General features: G+C 39.5%; 1 protein-coding gene across 2 annotated transcripts in view; it reads right to left on the reverse strand.

Annotated features, from left to right (window-relative positions):
- The window catches only part of SCCPDH (saccharopine dehydrogenase (putative)), a 44,039-nt gene extending 28,803 nt beyond the window's left edge, over positions 1-15,236 (reverse strand). The window contains exons 1-5 of one of the 2 annotated variants that reach the window (XM_019920541.3): positions 14,917-15,236; positions 13,099-13,211; positions 7,662-7,742; positions 5,363-5,492; positions 2,997-3,046 (exon numbers count right to left, since the gene is read on the reverse strand). In XM_019920541.3, coding sequence (XP_019776100.2) covers positions 2,997-3,046; positions 5,363-5,492; positions 7,662-7,742; positions 13,099-13,211; positions 14,917-15,106 — 564 coding nt within the window. In that variant the 5' untranslated portion in view covers positions 15,107-15,236. The remainder of the gene's footprint in view (positions 1-2,996; positions 3,047-5,362; positions 5,493-7,661; positions 7,743-13,098; positions 13,212-14,916) is intronic. The other variant, XM_004324397.4, reaches the window with a different exon arrangement.
- Between the last annotated feature and the right edge of the window lie 452 nt (positions 15,237-15,688).

Consider the following 15,688-nt stretch of genomic DNA (forward strand, 5'->3'; position numbering starts at 1 on the left):
GTACCCACCCCAAATTTATATGTAGAAGGCCTAACCCCCGGTACCTCAGAATGTAACCTTATTTGTAAGGAGGGTTGTTGTAGATGTCACTAGTTAAGCTGAGGTCATACATATTGGAGGAAGTGGGCCCCCAACCCCAAACCACTGGTGTCCTTATAAAAAGGAGAAATTTGGACACACACACATATGAAGATGGAAGAGCGGTCTGAGTGATGCATCTACAACAAAGGAACACCAAAGATTGCAAGCAAACCACCAGAAGCTAGGAGAGAAACATGGAACAGATTCTCCCTCACAGCCCTCAGAAGAAACCCTGCCAACATCTTAATCATGGACTTCTAGCCTCCAGAACTGTGAGAACAATGTTTCCCTTGTTTAAGCAATCCAGTTTGTGGTACTTTATTACAGGAGTCCTAAGAAACTAATGCAGACACAAACTACCAAAACGGACTTAAGAGTATACAGAAAATCCTAACAACCTATAAGAAGTGAAGACATTGAATTCTTATTATCTCTTCACTGATTTCTAGTATAATTTCATTATAGTCTAAAACATACTCTAGAACGGGGGTTGGCAAACTATTTCTGTAAAAGGTCAAACTAAATATTTTAGGCTGTGCAGGCCACATCTGGTCTCTGCTGCGTATTTTTTTTTTTATTATAGCTCTTTAAATATGTTAAAATTATTCTTAGCTTACAGCCATATAAAAGTAGGCCATGGGCTGACCCCGCTCTGGAGCTGCACTAACTGGTATGGAAGCCATTATATAGCATATATGGAACACCTTCATCACTGAGGGAAGATTTACTGGACAGCACTGTCCTTGAGTATATGATTCCAACTCTCTGAAATTCTTTTGAGTCTTGCTTTATGGTCTAATACACAGTCTAAGATTCAATTTTTTATGTAAAGTAACAAAGCTTAAGGGGAAAAGTAGGATAAGGAGTAGGAGGAGAACAATCCTGTGCCAAGGGATGCATAGAATCAAGGCAGTTACCTCTGTCCATCCTTGTGAAATTAAGGCTCTGTATTTTGCTTTAAGGGGAATGAGAAGGAGCTGCATTGATTTCGATGTTTTCAAATGTCTCGTCCTGATTAAGGCCCAACTTTGAGTCCTTATAATAATAGGACTTAATAACATTTATTGAGTGATTGTAAAGTGCCAACCACTGTTCTGATTTATATTCATTGACTAATTTAATCCTCATAGCAACCATATGAAGGAGACACAACTCTCATCTCCTGTTATAGATCATCTCCTGCTCCTCTTTCAAAAGAAGCCTCTTTTCTAGCTCTGTTTTCTCACTATCTCCCTGTAGTGGACATCTGTTTTTTGTCAGTCCTGCACTAATTTCCTGCAGGGAATTCTTAATTCCCCTACCCTATGTTCTGCTTACAACACTCTCTTTCCTATTGGAAGTTTGTTACGTGTTGTTGAGAAGGGCTTGGCCCTGATTCCCTCTCCAGAGGCCCATGACCCAGGCCTGGGCAACCTTATTACTCCATTACCGCAGGTCACACTGTTTGGCTCAAGAATGACCAAATGACCCAATACTTGACTAATCTTCCCCATCTTTGAATATTCAAACGCTGCTAGCTGTTCTTGGGAAATCATGAACCTTATGGACAATGCATACCTGGGGCTGCCAGTACCTTCCCCCCAACCCCCGATTGTGAGAGCCTACACTGAGGAGCACAGAAGTAATGCAGAGACAGGAAGAGGAAGAGAAAAAAATGAGTTCCAATAATACCATTTGAACATCCAGATCCAGCCATACTGTTTACTTGCAGATGTTTGGTTACATGAATCAATAAATTCCTTTCTGTTTTGTTGGTTTAAACCAGGTTGAGTTGGCTTTCTAACTCATGTTCCCCAGAGCTCCAAGCATGTCCTTCTTTCTCATTTCTGAGCCTTTGTTTAGGTTGCTGCCTCTCACCTTCCAAATGCTATTCACTTTTCAAGGTTCAACTTAATAAGACTTCTATGAGGCATTCCCAAATTACTCAGGCCCACTGTCACTTCCCTTTATTCTGATACTCTAGTGGATATTATCTGTAACCACAAATTTTAGCAAGTTTTATATAGTTCTTCATGTTTATTCATCTGAACCTACAATCCAGACAAATAAAACCGTTACTTAAACATGCTCCACTCCATCCCACAGTTACATCTTTATTAAACTATTTCCTTTCTCCCTTATCCACATCTCCTCAGCACCAACCTTTAAAATTCCATATCCGAACTTCTCCAAAAAGTCCTTGATCTCTGGCCTCCCGGCTAGATGTAACTCCCCATTCTCAGAATCCTATAGTATTTCATCTGACCTCTTTAATAACAATTTTTGTCTCCTGCTCGTCTAAATTATTCCCTTTAAGGGTCTGCATGTTGTTCATTTATGTGTCACACTATCTTGCACTACTATATATACTTGTATTACACAATATGTGAAATACTGAGTATTTTTTAAAGAGAATAAATACTTATGAAGCCTCAAGTATAGACAGAGAATTGTGTTAGACACTACTGGCAGTAAAACTACTACCACAAAACATGGTTCTTTCCCAGAAATGCAACTATCTTATGCTCCCAAATAGACCATAAATTCAGTAAGATTACATTTACATTATACATTTCTTGTATGGCCACAAGAACACCTAACTCCAAATTAGGCACATAATAAAAATGCACTGATTTGCACTAAGGTGATAATTTTCTAGGCTGACAACATTCATCACATAACAATGATAGATCTTTAGTGTTAGGATGATGGTAACTCATTCTAATAATGAACTGTGCAGTTTTAAACAAATTCTATTTTAAGTCAAAATAACTCACAGCAATCTTTACTTTTTAAAATTAAACAGTGACTTTCATACACTAAAAATTACAACTGTATATACAATTTAATTAATTGAAACCTTTTTAACAGGCAAGTATCATTTCCAAAATGTTTTTAATATTAACAAAGAAAACACGTGACAAACAAAAACTAACCTCAGGTCCTGAATGTATAGTCAGGAAACTTTCCACAGCCGTCAATGTACCTAAAAGAGAAGGAAAACGGTAAAAGTAAAATCAAATAAAAATCTATTAACCCAGGATAAGTAATAATAAGCTATTCCTATTCATTTAGGGAACATTTTTATTAGGCCTACAGCTGATATAATCAGGAAAATCTGTGCTATAACAGTATTATTAGGTTATTGTAAACAGATTCAAGGAGCAGCTAAAGCCAGATAAATTATCAGAAAAATAGTAGTTTAGTATAAATTAACTGCTGGTACTCACAAAATCTTTTCTAGTATTCAAACTGACATTGCAAAAAATCTCTTCCAATAAGGCAACAATTTAGCTCACTGATTCTGGAAGGCCATCAGTTCTCAAAACTACATCTATGGGCTTCCCTGGTGGCGCAGTGGTTGAGAGTCTGCCTGCCGATGCAGGGGACACAGGTTTGTGCCCCGGTCTGGAAAGATCCCACATGCCGCGGAGCGGCTGGGCCCGTGAGCGATGGCTGCTGAGCCTGCGCGTCCGGAGCCTGTGCTCCGCAACGGGAGAGGCCGCAACAGTGAGAGGCCCGCGTACAGCAAAAAAAAAAAAAAAACAACTACATCTATGGGAATTATTCTATTTTCCAATATGAAAGCTTTCAAGAAGACTCATTAGTAGTGACTTAAAATGAATATACAGAAACCCTACCAAAATGGGCCTTTGTGATGGCTTATTAAATACTTAAAGTAAGGCTATTTAAATGAAATAAAAATATAATGAGTAAAAACAAAGTAGAAAACCAAGGCCAGAAAAAAGGGGAGAAATCAATTATATTAACCATGAGGACTAATACATACGTATAGTGGTTAAGTATTTAATTAATCTTTGAGCTTATCGAGAGCAGTAAGACAAAAGAAAAACATAACGGGCTAGCTAATTCTCAAAATCTGATAAAATATACCAATTTGTTAAGAGACAGTATTCCTAGTTTTAATTCCAAGAGAAAATTAAAGCATGGGGCCTTAGAAAGTTGACAATGAGCAAGGTAACAAATAACCACACCATCTACAATGATGTTACAGCAGAAAAGAACTAAAGCCACATAAATATCACTTATCTAACACTGTCAAAAACCAAGAATAGATCATTAAATTCTAACTCACTGGAGAGGATTCTGAGAGTTGTTAAGAGAAAGCGGCCTGGATACATGACTCTTTGATCTAACCCTGTGCACAGAAAGAACATGGATCGCCTAAGGCAGTATGTAATGCAATGTGAGCCACCTGAATCAACAATTAGCTGGGGTATTTGTTAAATGCTGACTCCTAGGTTTCAGTGACTGAAAAAAAGTTCTAAAATAAATCTTAAAGTAATATTTCTCCCTTAAAAATAAAAAAGGACCTATTCAAAATAAAAACTATTAAATATTTAAGAATAACCTCAATAAGAAACACGTAGGACCACCATAAAAATACTCTAAACTTTTTCAGTAAATGGAGATTTTTTTAGTACGTTTTTTAATAAATGGAAATATACCAAATCCATGGGTTGAAGACTAAATATATATTTTAAAGATGTTCAATTCATGCCCTTCTCTTTATTGGGAATGGTTCCAGCGTTTCATCATTAAGTATGATGTTGCCTACTGCTTTCTGACATTCACTGTGTTAAGAAAGTATTCTATTCCTCAATTTCTAAAATCTAAAATCAATAAATGGCAGGCATGCGTATTACCTTTGTTGAGCTTTGGTCTCAGAGTTACCGTTCTAATATAAACTGGAACACTTTCCATAATTTTAAGCTCTAGAATGGTTTATATAGAACTGGACTTATTTGCTTCAGGTCATTTTTATAAAGGGCATTTTTTATGTATGTATAACATTCCACTGTTTTACTATAATAGTGATTATTTTCCATTCTTATTGTCTCCATTTTATAAATGAGCTAAAAAAGATGTCAAAAAGCTTGTTCAATACTTTCTAGCTTTGTTCATTAAAAAAAATTAAAACTTTCCAATTATAGTATGTGTATAAATTATACTTTAAGATGTATTAATTCCTAAACAAAGCAAGTTTGAATTTATAATGCCTGCCAAAAATTTTTTCCAGAAATTTTATAGCTATAACCACAACTAAATTCTAATGGAGAATTCCTTCCTTTAGAACACTTATAGTATTATCCATACCTCAAAAAACAATAGTGTCAATATCATTTTCTAACAAGTACAGCTATATTAAAAACAAAGTATGTGTTTTAATACTACCCATTAATAGTTGTTTCTTTTCTCAAGAAGATTTTAGTTCACCACAATTACAAACATGAAACACCTCTATTTTAAATTCCATTATTGCTTCTTGATCAATAATTACCATTCATTTTATTTCTGGTATATATTACTCCCAGATCTGCTGGAATGGAGTCAAAGCCACTGCTTCCAATGATATAAGCCCCTTTTTCTGCAGCTTTCTCATGATACTTCCAATACATTAGTTCCAGAAACTAAAGATTCAAGACAAAAGATCTGAATCAGAGCTACAGAGAAACATCTAGACCAAAATTAAATGATTTACCTTTAAAAACAAAGCAATTAAACTGTGAAAATGCTAACCAAGATGGCTCTGCAGCAAAATATTAACTGCCAAATAGCTGGCACTTACTCAGCAAACATACCTACTATGTTCCAGGTGGTGTGAGAGGTATGCAGATCTGACTTAATTCATTTTTTAGAATGACTTTTAAATGCAAAAGCAATACCTATTATGAAAAATTAATATAGAAAAATACAAAGAAAACAAAAAAAAGTTACCCCGAATCACATCTTCCAGATGAACATCATTACAAACATATATCTGTGCACATATGTAAGTAGAAAGAGTGGTAGGAAAGGAGGGAACACAAGAACGGGATAATGTCTGTTCAAATTCTTTGCCTGTTTTTTTTAAAAAACAGTTCTAGATTTACAGAAAAAAATTGAGTACTAGAGAGTTCCTAGGTACTCTTCACTCAGTTAACCTTATCATTACATCTTTTACATTAACATTTATTATAATTAATGAACCAATACTGATACATTATCACTAACTAAAGTCCCTATTTTGTTCAGGTTTCCTCAGTTTTTATCTAATGTCCTTCTTCTGTCCAGGATCCCATTCAGGATACCATACTACATTTAGTTGTCATGTCTCCTTAGGCTCCGCTGGCTGTGATGGTTTCTCAGACTTTCCTGGGTTTTGATGACCTTTACAGCAGTGGTCAGGTACTTTGTAGAATGCCCCTCTATTGGAAATTGTCGCATGATTTTCTCATGACTACACTAGAGTTACAGGTTTTGGGGAGGAAGACGGGGTAAAGTGCCATTTCCTGATGTCATATCAAGAGTACATACTATCTCACAGACACAGAAAATAAACTTATGGTTACCAAAGTGGGAGGGAGGGAGAGATGGATAAATTAGGAGTATGGGATTAAAAGATACACGCCACTATGTATAAAATAGATAAACAACAAGGATTTACTGTACAGCACAGGGAACTATATTCAGTATCTTGTAATACCCTATAATGGAAAAAGATCTGAAAATATATATACATATAGCTGAAACACTTTGCTGTACATCTGAAACTAACACAATATTGTAAATCATTTAAAAAAAGAAGAGTGCATACTATCAACATAATTTCTCACTGGTGATGTTGACCCTGAACACCTGGCTGAGGTGGCATTTGTCTGGTGTCTCCACTGTAAAGTTCGTCTCCCCCCGCCCCCCCCCCCCCCCCCCCCCCCCCCCGCCGCTTCCATACTGTACTCACTGGAAGGCAGTGACTGTGCAGCCCACACATAAAGAGGGAGGAGTGAAGCTCCCCCTCCTCAAGGGCACAGTAGTTATGTGAATTATGTGGAATTCTGCACAGGTGATTTGCCTCTTTTCTTCCCTTTGCCCATTTTAAATTTGTATTTAAATCTGTATTTTTGACTTATATATATTCTGGCTCATTACTAGGCTTTGATGCCACGTTCATGGTACTTTATAAGATAACTTAGCAGCTTTCCACCATTTTCTCTGCTCTAGAATATTTTAAATAAGATAGGAATAGTTTCTTTTACATTCATATTTCCTACCTCTTCTTTTATCAGTCTTGGTAATTTACCCTTTCTTAACACTTTCCAATATACATCGCCAACTGATAAGCTCTAAGTATGTATATACCAGCACACTGATGATGGTACTCAGCAGAGACTATAGGGACATATGAGGTTACAGTTATAAAGGAGCTAGTGTAGCTCAGTGCTTATTAACACTCCACTTCCTGCAGTGTTAATTCAGGCAAACCCCAATGCAAGTCCTAGTTTTCCTACTTAATGGTTGCATGACTCTGAGCAAGTTTTATTTTAATTAATTCTGTTTACAGCATGCAGTAGCAATAAAAATCAACACATCCTATACACAAAGGCCACGGAAGAAATTAGGATGTAGGGAAGAAAAATTCAAGAAAACTGAAGCTAAGACCTTACCATCATGCTCTCCTTCAAGCTTTCAATGAAATACCATCTCTAAATGCTACAGAGTCATCACCTTCTAAAATCTGTCTGCAAAATTACACTAAATATTTTTCACTTTAACAGAAAGTTGTATTGTTAATTTTGTTCCTTCTTTTCCATTTTACATACCTGAGGTTCTCCACAGATGTCAATACAGCTAGTTCCATTTTCAACACATGCTTTTACTACAGGTTCTCCATAAAATCGGTACTGGGAGAATAAAGAAAACCAACAGTTTACTCTTACTTAGCAAGCTTAAATGAAGGAATACCACTGAGTGTTGGAAGTACAGTCTTCACTATTAAGAAATCAAATATTAATTAAGTAGCCTAATGAGAAAATGAGAAAACAATGTAACTGCAATTTACTGACTCTCACAGTGTAAATAAAAGCATGATGGAATTACCCCTAACTGAAGACAAAGTCCAAAGTTTTATAAAAGAAGTGACTCATTTGAGTTGAATTCTGAAGAACAGTAAGGATTTGCCAGGAAAAAGAAAATCCAAATAATGGAAAAATTATATGTAAAAGTGTAAAAAAGGGTGATGCTCAGGATACCTGAAGCACAGAGTAGTTGAGAGGGAAGTGGTAAGAGATGAGTCTGGAAAGAAACACTTGGGCCAGATCAGGAACGACCCTGAGTGCCATGTTATCAAGACTGAACTTTATCTTTTCTGCATTGCTGAGCCCTCCTAGAGTATTTTAAACAGGACAGTGGTGGAACGTTTATAACACAGACATATCACTCTGCCTGTGGTATTGGAAAACAAAACTCACGGCAGGTAAGAAATGAAGGACAAAACTAAGGAAGCGAAAGGATATACTAAGAGTGAGATATACTTAAAAGACAGAAATGACTGCACTTCCTGATTAGCTGGACATGGGGACCAACAACTAATGGCAGCATTAGCAAAATAAAGAAAGGACAAAGAGGGTTGGAGGGGATAAGTTTAATATTGTACAAAGTAGCTATTCTGAGCCTGTATGATTTTGGATCTCCCAAACTATTTGTTGCTCAAACTCAAGGAATTAAAATTAAAAAAATTTTATATAACAGTTAATACATCAGAGTCAGTCCCATTTCAAAGGAAGCATGACGAATTTTCCCTTTGTGAGGGAAGGGTAAATGGAAGCATAAACTCCTCTGCTCCTCTCATTCCTCACAGCAAAAGATGGAGAAAGGAGATGGTCTGCTTCTTCTAGCCTTCAAGAAACAGGTAAACGGACACTTAAAAGAAAAGACAGAGCACTACAGGGATTGCCCTTTTCAAGTGGGTCACTTAGGCTCCTCTCTACCTGACTCCACAGCCTCATCTCCACATCCTCCTCCCCCTTCTTAAAAACAGCAAATGACACTGGAATTACAGGACTAGAAAAGTGTGTTTAAGTTCTAGTTCATCCCTGCTATTTATCAACCATGCAAAATTACTGAAAGCACTTAACTTCTGAGGCAACGTAGTACAACAGAACAAACAAGGGCTTTCAAGGCAGCAGGACCCAAGTTCACATTCTAAATCCATCATCTACTAAATTGTATGAATTTATTTACAAATGACATATATGGACTACTATACTAATAAAATATACACTTTAAACATATATAAAATGGACATAGAGTTGAAATTAAAATGAGTACAAGTCAAAGCTCTATTTTCTTTCTGTACCCAATGGATCATCTTGGGTAATTTTTACACATATCCATTTGAAACTCACTTAGCAATTTCCTTGGCCTCCTGGTTATTTTACCCCCGAATACCTCAAGTTGTCCCGTAGTTCACCTGGGTCAGAATCAGCTGGGTCGCTCGTTAAACATGCTGGTTACTCAGTCCCACCCCAACTCCCTCCAGTAATAAGTTTTCTGGGGTAGACTGCAGTAACCTGCATTTTAAATGAGCCTCACTGGTGACTCTTACGTACGTTAGAGGTGGAGAATCACCTCCCTAGACATTCTCCCTGGAAAATCTCACCAACTTTCTGGATTTCTACTACAACATGTATACTGATGACGTCCAACTCCTATCTCCAGAGCTGCTCACTGATGAGGCTGCCTCATCTGTGGCTTCTGTTATAAACTTCAGGACCCGCAAGAGCTCAGGACATGGGGCAAAATGAATTTCACTTTGGCTTCTTTTCCTCTCCTCTATTTCCTCTTCACCCTGACTTCCTCACTTGCTTAAGAAAATAATTCCACTATATAGTACGCATTTCCTGTCTTAATTCAAAAATATCTAGCAGACACCTCAGTTTCAACACATCCAAAATCAGATTCATCATCTTTCTCTCAACAGCAGTTTTTCCCCCTCCACTTCCTAGCACAGGAGACAATAAATAATGCTTAAAAGTACTGATTCAGTCATTTTCTGTATATTTTGACATAATACTTGTTTACATATGCCTGACTAGTTTTACAGCTATCATTTAGCTCTCATTAAAGAGACCCTCACAAAATAGAGAAATGGGTAAAAAAAATACCTTCAAAGAAACAAATTATGACACCCAAACTGGTAAACTGGAGTCTACCCCTGGGAGTATAATCCATATTACAAAGTGAAAACGACCTTCCAAGTAGAGCTTAGGAAGGAGCATGTTTTGGGGTCAAAAAGCTAGAGATGCCTATAAACCATCCAACTGGAAGCACTGAGAAGGTAATTCGATCCACCAGTCTGGAGTTTAAGGGGTAGTTCCTCAGTGGAAATAAATTAATGTAGGCATCATCAGGAAACAGATGGTATTGAAAGCCATGGCTTTCAATTCTTTCTGACTACAACCCACCCTAAGAAATTCATTTCACATAGTAGCTCCACACACAAATATATCTGACACAAAAGCTTCATGAACCAGTACGTACCTGTATTACGTGTAATTCACCCTATTTTCTATTTCAGTCTATCTGATTTTTCTTTTCAATGCCTAGTCTTAACCTACTGAACTGATTTCACAAAGTTTAAAAAGTACTGGCCCAGTTACAGTTTCTGTTTGGGATGGTGAAAACGTTCTGGAAATAAAGAGGTGACAGTTATATAAGATTGTGAATGTACTTAATGTCATTGAAGTGTATACTTAAAAATGGTTAAAATGCTCAATTTTATGTTATGTATATTTTACCACAATAATAATAATATTAAAAAATGGTCCAGGGAATATAAACAGAAAAGAGTCTCTAAGGCTTAAGCTCTGAGACCTCTGGCATTCACAGGAGGATAAAAAGATCCAGCAGAGGAGACTGAGACAAAGCTGGTAGAGAAAAAGAAAACTAGGAGAGGGCAAGAATTCACATACCAACTGAAGAAAGGGAAAAGTGATCGACTGTCACAAATGCTGAGAGGTCTGATTAAGATGAGGACGGAGAACTGATGATTGGATTTGACAGGACGGGGATGCTGGCAGAGTAGTTTCATTTAAGGAGTACGGATAAAAGCCTGACAAGACTAGATAGAGGAGGAGGTGAGGGAGTGGAGACAGTAAGTAAGGCAAACTCTTTCAAGTTTTGCTAAAAAGGGGCACAGAAAAATGGGAGTAGTTAGAAGAGCATGCAGAATTCAGAGAAGTTTTTCTTTAAATGGGAGATATAATCCCATACTTGTATGTTGAGATAAATAATCCAATCAAGAGGCAAAATTTGATGAGAATAAGAATATGTGTAACTGTAAACCTGTAAATATAAAGTCTTTGAGTACCGTGTCCATGAGAAGCAGGGGTAGTTTTTCCCTGTAAAAGGAGATAAGGCAGAGTCAGGACACAATGCAGATACGAAGATCTGGTGGTATAAATTCTCTTCTGACAGCCTGTATGTTCATAGTTTAAAAAAAAAAAAAAAAGGAAAGAAAGAAAGGAAGGGAGGGAGGGAGAAAGGAAAGAAGGAAGGAAGGAAGAAAATCACGAGGTAAGAGTGAGGAAAAAGGAAGAAAGGGGTGGGATGCTAAAAGTATGAGAAAAAAGAAGTTATAAAACTGCTGCTTCAGTGAGTAGGAGAGAAAACAGCCTAGGAAAATAGATTAGAATTGCTGGAGGGACTGAGGCTGCATGTGAGGTTTGTAACCACATATTTAAAGTGGGACTAGTCAGCATCAGGATGCATTTTTCTCCAGCCAGACTGGGTTATACATGTTCAGGTAGAGTAAGCAGCGAGCTGGAATAACCAGGGCTGGGGTTTCTCCAGAGTACTTCGGAGGGAGGGACAAGCTGGCTGAGGATGTATATAAGACAGTGATTCAAGCAACGAACCACAGACCACATTCTAAACTAGTTAATGAAATAAATTGAAATAAACAATAGAAATACATTTCATTTGGTGACAATCAAAAACCTTTCTGGTTTCATTTGATGAAATTATCAACAATTTTCTAGATGCTTAGTTTTCAAATGTTTTGACAATTGAGAAAGCTTCCTCAGATCCATAAATGTCACCAACATTCACCCTGTTACACAGACCACAAGTGTCTCTTTCACATCCAGTCCAATAGCAGCAGCTAGAGGTTCTCCTTTCAAAATATCCGCTTTCAACCACTTCTCACCACCTCCAACACTCCTACCCTGTGATTGGCTTGCTTGGCCCATTCCACTGTTGGTTCCCTACCATCTATTTTTCCTCTCAGAAGCCAAAGAACTTCAAATACGTAAATCAAATCATGCCCTTGTTTTTAACCATTCAATGGCTCTTTCATATTTAGAAGGAAACCCAAACCCTGATCTTGACCTTGCAGACCTAACCACCTAGTTCTAGGTACCTCTCCAATCTAACTCCCCACCTCTCTGCCCTGCTCACGCTCAACCACGCTGGCCTCTCTCACATCCCTCAGTCAGGCCAAGCACATGCTCATCTCAGGACCTTTGGATTTGCTCTTTCCTGGAACACCCTCTCCTCAAATACTCACAGGATTTACTCCCTCACTGCATTCAGGTCCCTATGCAAATTTCAGTTCCTCACAGAGACCTTCCCTGACCATCCATCTAATAGAGACTGGTGTGCCAATCTTTTTATCTCCCTTCCCTGTTTTATTTTTCTTCAAAGCACCTGTCACTTACTATTATAACATTATTTTTCTGTCTCCCCACTGGACTGTAAGCTCCATGACGGGTTTTCTGTTTTATTCACCATTATGTCCGTAGACTAGTTCAGTGTACATATAATAAACACTCAGTAAACATTTATTGAATAAATGAATGAATCTTTTTTTAATATCTTTCTTTGTACATGCACTAACATATGTACTGGTACAGTAATACAAAGTGTAATTTAAAAACAAATAAAAAGTAAATTATGGGTACATGCTCAACCTTTTTTAGTTAAGGGACATGCAGCACAAAAAAAAGTTTGGCAATTATAGCTGTAACCACTAAATAAACCAGCACACATTCCTGGAGTCTAGTGTCACTCTCTCTCTCAGGAGACTTTGGTCATATCCATTTGCTTCTCATGAGAAGTAAAAACTCCCCATATGGGGTTAAGGCCCTGAATCAATTCTTCTGTCCCCTGCCCTTATGTTTCTCTGGAATATAAAATACCAGATTCTGCTAGAAATGAATAGATTGTTTGTTCTGATTCAGAGAAGGGCAGATTACTTACTGGTCCTACACAGTTGAGGACAACTGTTGCCTGTTTAGCCATTTCATCAAGTGAGGCTGGATTAGTGATATCACAAATTATTATTCCAACTTCAGATGACAGTGTCGGCCTTCCTAAAATAAGAAATAAATTGTTTTAAGCAAATCCCGATACAGTATTAGATCACCCAGCCCTTCTTTTCATAATAACCACTGACGGCAAATTTACTAAATATACTAAAAGCTGATTCTCCCTCTCAAACAAAAGATAAAACTGTTTTTAACCAGGTAATTAAAAATACGGAAAAGACTATGAGGAAAATGGAGTTAAAACTAAGAGTTAATAAAACACATTACTAACCTTTAAAAGAAAATCTAAGATAAGGAATGTGTAAATGACAACTCTATGCAAAACGCCAATTTTACAAGTTTTCAGATAGAAGACGATTTTCCTGACCTCCTCTCCAGGAAGAATTATACTATTATACTATAAAAGCAGTTTCTCATCAACGATTAAACAACTACATATGATAAAATTATGAGGAGGGGAGTTAACATCAACATAATGAAACAAAAGAGGACTGAAGTAAAAAACTGTCTAGCGAAGAACACTCAAGTTCATAATAAGGAAATAACTGGAATAAACTGAATCAATAGAGTAACGCAGGTTTCATGGCTCAAGGTGTATTTCCTGCAATAACCTGATCTGGGCACTACAAATGTTAGGCAACTAGGCTATACCTGTACAGTCTCGTTGAACAGAAAAGAAGAAAGGGAAGCATATATTTTAGTCGTGGAAGTATTTCTCTTGGAAAAGTAAAGACCAAAAAGCTTTTTGGTCAAGATTCTGTACTTGGGAGTGGCAGCAGGAGAGCTGTAGGAGAGTCCAGCCTACATGGTATCTTCTGTACCAACCACAAACAAAACAGGTTCCATAAACAGGGATCTGTGTGGAATTATGTGAGATGAAGGTGAAGGTGAAGAACAAAGTATGCCCGAAACTCTAATAGGTGCTATCTGTCTGTATGACAGGGCAGTAGGGTGGAAAACTGACAGCCAAAGTTAAAGGCGACTGACTCCTAACTTAGATGTTCTCACCACGGGGAACATGGGTAGGGTCTCTGCGTGTGTGTGTGTGTGTCTCTCTCCGCCACATCTGTATCTCCAGCATTTACACTAGCACCTGATATTAAAAAGACCACTCAATAAAAACAGGCTGAATGAATGCCGAAAGAGTAAGTAAACTGCCGAAACAAAAACACCAAGAAAACTTTCTGGATGAAGAGTGCGACTGCTGGAGAATGCTTACAAGTAAAAATTAAATTAAAAAGTAAAGCCACAGCAACGTTCTCCGTAAAACTCCTAAGCTTCCTCTCCCATCTCCAAAACACAAGGCAAAGGGAGAGCACAAACCATCCTGAAGAAACCAGTGCTCTACTTTTGTACCCGATCAAACATCAAGAGACTTCCAGGCCCACCAGGTTACCCGCCCCCCCTCCCCCCCGCTCTAGAAGGGGACGGAACAGAGAAAGGAAAAACTAAAGTTCCTATTTCGCCAGTGGGGATTCCCTAACTATGGGAGAAATTCAAGGGGCGGGGGGGATGTCTCTCTCTCTTTTTTGTTTATGGAACGGAACGAAGCTCTGACGTTATCAGGAGCCCCGTGCTCCTCCTCCTGACCGCTAACAGGGTTGGGGAGCTCGAGGGGCACCCAGGGAGAGAACCTCTCATTTCAGGCGACTGAAACCCCTCAGCCGGGAGAAGGGGGCTTGGGGATGAGAGCCGCGGCGGTGGGGCCGAGACCGGGGTCCCGGGGCCCCGTCCCAGTCGCCCCCTTTACCCAGTTTCATGGCAGCCCTCTCCAGGACTCGCTGCAGCTTCTCCCGAGAACGGCCAGCCACAGCCCAGGGCAGGCGGGAGCTCCGCTCCGGGGACATCTGCTCCCGGGCCACCTCTTCGGTCACGAACTGGCCGGTAAAGCCAGAGGCGCCGAACACCACCAGGTGGAAAGGCCTCTGCTGGGTCGCCATTACGAGCCCACGGCGATGCAAGGACCAGGATGGGCTGAGTCCACGGCGCCTGCGCCTCAAGCAGCGACCCCGGGACCCGGCGCAGCAACCGCCTCCTCCGCGGCCGCTGCGGTCTCCGCTGCCTGCGCGCCGCGTTCCCGAAGGCCCGCGCGCACCGCTGCGCCAAGGCCCCGCCCACACCGCCTTTTGCCGGCGGCGCCAGTACGCCTCCTCCTTCTCCTCTGGGGTGGGTCCCGCGTTGCTGCTGCAGGCTGCCCTGGCTCGCGAGGCCTGTGTGCTTGCGGGGCTGGCGGCAGCAGGCGGCAGCCCATCCTCCGCCCCGTTGTGGGTCCTGCATAGCTCTGACTGCCCCAGGCGTCGTATCTTTTCGCTCTCCCGAAGGTTGTAGGGAGCTACGCAAAGAGAGAGCTCACGAAAACCTTCTGACGGCTGAGAGCACTTCCCGCGCCGAACCCCCCCCCCCTTTTTTTTTTATTTTCGAAGCACGTTGTCCAAGGGGGTGGCTGCGGAGCCAGGTGTAGGGTGGACACTGAGTCTGGGGTCCGCCTTCTGTCGTAGGCCCCGCCTCCACCGCCTCGGTGT

This window comes from Tursiops truncatus, chromosome 1 (genome assembly GCF_011762595.2).
Source record: "Tursiops truncatus isolate mTurTru1 chromosome 1, mTurTru1.mat.Y, whole genome shotgun sequence".
Taxonomy (NCBI): Eukaryota; Metazoa; Chordata; class Mammalia; order Artiodactyla; family Delphinidae; genus Tursiops; species Tursiops truncatus.